This window comes from Montipora capricornis, chromosome 7 (genome assembly GCF_036669925.1).
Source record: "Montipora capricornis isolate CH-2021 chromosome 7, ASM3666992v2, whole genome shotgun sequence".
Lineage (NCBI taxonomy): Eukaryota > Metazoa > Cnidaria > Anthozoa > Scleractinia > Acroporidae > Montipora > Montipora capricornis.
This window is the reverse complement of record NC_090889.1, coordinates 33,633,192-33,638,268: the sequence shown is the minus strand read 5'-3', so window position 1 is coordinate 33,638,268 and position 5,077 is coordinate 33,633,192. Positions and strand designations below refer to the sequence as shown.

The 5,077-nt window shown below is 39.6% G+C and overlaps 1 protein-coding gene across 1 annotated transcript in view; it reads right to left on the bottom strand.

Annotated features, from left to right (window-relative positions):
• Nucleotides 1-908: 908 nt before the first annotated feature.
• The window catches only part of LOC138057858 (uncharacterized), a 30,704-nt gene continuing 26,535 nt past the window's right edge, over nucleotides 909-5,077 (bottom strand). Inside the window, exon 3 of the mRNA XM_068903771.1 lies at nucleotides 909-2,724. Coding sequence (XP_068759872.1) covers nucleotides 2,241-2,724 — 484 coding nt within the window. The 3' untranslated portion in view covers nucleotides 909-2,240. The remainder of the gene's footprint in view (nucleotides 2,725-5,077) is intronic.

Genomic DNA, 5,077 nt, shown 5'->3' with positions numbered 1-5,077 from the left:
AAGTATTAGGCTAAGCCGAAAAGGCGGCTCCACAAATGATTGCTCGATCTCCTCGTAACTCCGCAATACTCCGATACACTTGAAAACAAAATATTCCAATTTTCAAATTATTGAATTAGTAAAATACATATCTATAACCACAATTGAAATAAAATGGTGTAGGTATTAGAATATCTGTCTAGTATTAAAGTGTGATGTAGCAGTTGTAATGTCTGTATTTCATTAAAATAAATTTAAAAAGATAATTCCGCTTCGCTTTACCGAAATTTGGCAGCAGTTGTGGTCGACGAGTCTCACACAGTGGAGATGCGGTCAGGGAAAACGAATGTCTCTATTACGATTCCCGTCGTTTGAAGTTTGTGTGCTAAATTTTTCCCTGACGAACGAAAAACTTTTTTCCGCGGAAGGGACTTCGACGAATTACCGTACTGAATATTCAGCTACGCTTTACAGCATCAGCAATAGTTGTTAGGCTTTTCTGGCGAAGGCTTCCTTCCTTTACAGTTTTTTTTAGTTTCTGCCTCGGGCAAATTGAAATACACAACGCGTGGGTTTCTGTTTTCTGTGTGTTTTTTCAATGTTTACTTCTGGTGCGCGCTGATTGGCTAATTTTTGACAGCTCTCTCAGCGTGACATCAGGAGGCGGCATTCAAAATTCAACGGGATGCGTGCAGGCTCTCCTTCTCTCCCACCGAAGAGAGAGAGCCTGCTCGCAGGCTAATTAAAATCCCTCGATATTTGATTCAACAAAAAAGTAAATGCATATTGAACAAGCGTTGAAACCTCTTAAACGGGCGTTTGAAGAAACACACTGGTGAAAGTTTGTGGCGCCACGTGAACACAAGAAAAGTCTTTTAAACAGATGTAATTTACGCAGTGAATTTGTTTTAATAAAGTTACCACCTTTTTCTGCAAAAAATTACATTATAAAAACTTGGAAAAGTGCACAGAAATGATGTGCTTAAAACGCAAATTGACTACTGTTTCAAACGACAAAATTTTCTTTGAAAAACACAAGAAAATTGGTAATCTTAGCAAAACGTCAATAGCTAGATGACCAAAAACCTAAGACTATGTTAAAAAAATCATTCTCTGCGAGCAAAATATCAGAGGACAAAGTCTACAAATCTACAAATTTACAAATCTACAAATCTGGGCCTTATAATTAGGTCAACGGACAGCGTTCTGCAGTTTACCTCTGCTGTTCTTCTTAGATATAATGAATGAGCAATAATAGTAATTTAATACTTAGGGCACTAACTAGTTTACTATACCATGCTTTTCTCCATTCAGTTTTCTATTTTAATCATTTGTAATAGTGTGTGTTGTACTACTGTATGGAGAAAACAAGAAAAAACGTTTTAATAATCTGTGTAATCATGGGTAAAACAAATAAAGTTAATGGTTATTGTCATGAAATGTGAAGAAAAGACATAATTATTGAGTCACCAATGATCTGTTTCTGAGACTCCATTGTGACATTTAAATATCTAAAACCATGACTATGTCATATCTGAACAGCCGATGTACTTTGAAATCTTAACTGGCGACGTCACAATTCAAAGTGTAAGGACTACTGACTATATGCTGCTACATCTCTTTTAGACAGCCGAACTTCATTTATCATCGATTATGGGGCTGTTTACATGGAGACAAAAACATTCTCCATTGGAAGACGCCAGAAAGCAAACTATTTTTCACGTGGCTTACATGCACTAATTTCGGTCCGGGTATGGGTTTATCATTGAAAACCGTTATAGGGAAGATATCTGTTTACAAACATTGCTTTTGTTATTCCAATGTGCCAACCAAAGGAACAAAAGACCCTTTGTTTCGAGAGCCAATGAGGCTCTGGTTGGCACATTAATGACAATAGGTGACGTCAACGAGATCTTCCCTATATTAAAGCATGTTCGTCCGCCACCATATTCGTTTTTAACCCTTTCAACAGGATTTCACAGATTGAAAGTGGATTGCAACGCGCATCTTTCAGTTGGAAAGATGTTAGCACTAGACGCATCCTTACGTACGGGCCGAATGCACATTTTTGCATTCTTGAGCCATCCACCTCTCTCCCTGCAAACATCCACAAAATGTATCAATCAGTGCAATCTACAGTTGGGTATAACGTTCACCCATATTTGCATCGTCTTACGTACGAAGTTCTTGCGATCTATAGCGAAATGAAATCTCTTTGAGAAAAATATTTTTAAGGCGTTACCTTCTGAGTGTATCGATCATTACCCCGAAAACTCAATTTTTAAGAACAATTCATCGTCTTTATTCACATATCGAGGACCAAAGAACTCTTCGATTCCAGCAAACTTTTCATAGCCATACCCGGTGCGGCAAATGGTTTCACTAGGCCGTTTGAGGGCCGGCACATCAGGATTTGCTTGTATGATCCGAATGATGTCGCGACGGGGGCAGGAATCACTCTGATCTAGGACGCTAACAGTGATTGTTCCAGCAAAAGGCCAAACTTGGAGATTATCGTAGTCTCCTCTTATCAAATGAATGAACAGTGCCACATGTCTGCCTGTTCCACCGCCTACGCCCTTTGGGTGAATTCTTATGCCAACCAGCTTCTCCTGGTGATCATTGTACACTGCATCAGTAAAGATTGGTGTCTCGTTTTCGCGATGTTGAGCAACCTCGGTTATTTTGAAAGTGAATGATGGGTTGTGTGCATTTTTCTTTTTTTGAGCCTTCTTCCGTTTCGACCTGCAACATGATTATTTTTTATATATTAATAAAAAGCCTCATCACTTCTAAACTTTCAATAAGTAATCACCAAGAAAATGGAAGGTGATTTTCCCTGAGTTTCTCGTGTATTTAATTGGATGCACGACGATTTTGATAAGCGTCCACAACTCCAACATCTCTCGCGTCTGGGAATACAGACAACAAAGTCACAAATAGAAACTCAAACAATAGACCGCAACTAAAGAAATTCATGAACGAGATGTGTATTTAAAGAGCGGGTTACAGACGAAATTGAGAGGTGATTCTCGCACTTAACAGGACAAAGCAATTGTCTCTTAGAGACTAGACACCCAAAAAAATCAGGCGCTCCAACAGGATTCGACCCATGATCTCTGCGTTGCTGATGCAATGTTCTACCAACTGAGCTACGAAGCCACTCAGTTGGGAGCAGGTCAATTTGTTGGGATCATGTGTTCCCTTGAAAGCACAAATGAATGAAAGAATTTGAAGTGCGGATCGCAGACGAAAGGTAAAAGTGATCCTTGCGCTAAAAGAGACAGTTGCTTAAATTGTCCAGTTGTTAAAGTGCGAGGATCACTACCTTTTGTACAAATAAACAGCTGCATATACCCTCAGCAAAAAATAACGCAAAGCCTTACACTTCAGTTAAATATTATGAGTGCTAATTAAACTGAAACGTTCGCAACAACTAAGATTTTAAATTAGTTCATTTTCGACCGTAGTGCGGTCAAAACGTCGTAACTAACTATTTGTTTCAGTTGTTAAAAATCTTCAAGTGAAGTACAACGAGGAATTCTGCTACATATGCCCAGAAATGCTCGTTATCATGCAACACCGGCTACGTGTCCCTTCCAGTCAGTTTAAGAATTTACTACAACAAGGGAGGGAGGGGGGGGGGGGAGCCACGGAGGGGCCCGGAGGGCTTAGACTGACTTGAACGGACACAGCCGGTGTTGGAGTTTCAGGTGATAACGAGCAGGTCTGGGCATAAGTAGCACAATTCCTCGTTACTGGGTTGCCTATGGCAAACCAGTCGAGGTCTGCGTTGATTTCGTCGTTTTTTACTGGGTTGCCTATGCCCAGTCGAGGCCTGCGTTTAGTTTGTTTGTTTTATTTTATTTTATTTTTTATTTGTTATTGTTTTTTTTCCGTGTCGGTAAAAGTCTTGCCTGTCACTCCCCTGGTAAGTGGTATCTTTGTGCATAGAGCCTTCTGCGCGTATTTTCTTAGGATCGAGAGGGTAGTGGAACTGCGTAGATTTCTCTGGTGGACACAGTAGAATCATTAACTTAGCCTGCAATGGCGTCGAAAGTCATGTAACGCGAATGGCGTCTTAGTGGATCCTTAAACAAAACATACCCTTATGGAGCTCAATAATGGAAAGTCAGTTGGATAAACTAGGCAGGAATCTCAAAAGCGACGAGTACTGGACTTCGACAACAATCTATCGCCCGTCGAGACGAAATCAAAGTGAGCTGTATTTACCTGAAGTACATGGTAATTTGACACGATTGAGTTTCTTGTCTTCACGCACGCAATGAAATAGGAAGAGGTTTTCGCCTCTAAGAGCAAATATGTTGTTTGTTTCAATAAATTTTTCGCTGGAAAAGGATTCTGTGGTATTTTCTGCCTTTGTGAATTATAATATCATGTTGTGTATTGAATTTTCGAGCTTAAGGTTGAAATGTGATATTGGAGAAGTTTTTTAGTATTGCTCTGTAAGCAGGAAGGGTTCACAGGCCTGTTGGAAGCGTGCTTGAGTTTCAACAAAATGAGCCCCAAAATCAGTGAAAACTTGTGACGCAGATGAATAATAAAGTAGCTGCTATTTCCAAAATGATGGAATTACCTGGTGATAAATAACGTCGTACGCGTCTTTGAGAGTAAATTTTGACTTTGCAGAAACAAGAGTTGGGCGGTTGTGATCTTCGTTTTGACTTCGCTCATTTCATTGTCAAACTTTATGACACTTGACAGAAAAAGAAACTTACAAAAACCCGGTATCTTGCCATCATTTGACACAGATACTTCACTGTTTGGCGAGTAAACATGCCGCGGTAACTGACTCACGGCGCCCGCTGAATTCCGGCCATGTCACTTTCGTTTTTGCGATTTATTTGAACGTAGCAAAAATCTCCCAAAATGTTTGTCGCTGATTGTAACTTTTTATATTCTATATTCACGGTTCAAAATTAATGTTGTTTTCATGTCGTAAATATTTTATTCACGATCGACCGTCCCGGAGACTTCCTTCTGCTCTTTCTAAAAACTGTGTATCAATAGTTATTTGCTTTTTCATCAATATTTGTTTTGCATAAAGCAAGCTAACAAAATCTGTCCGTTGCTGAGT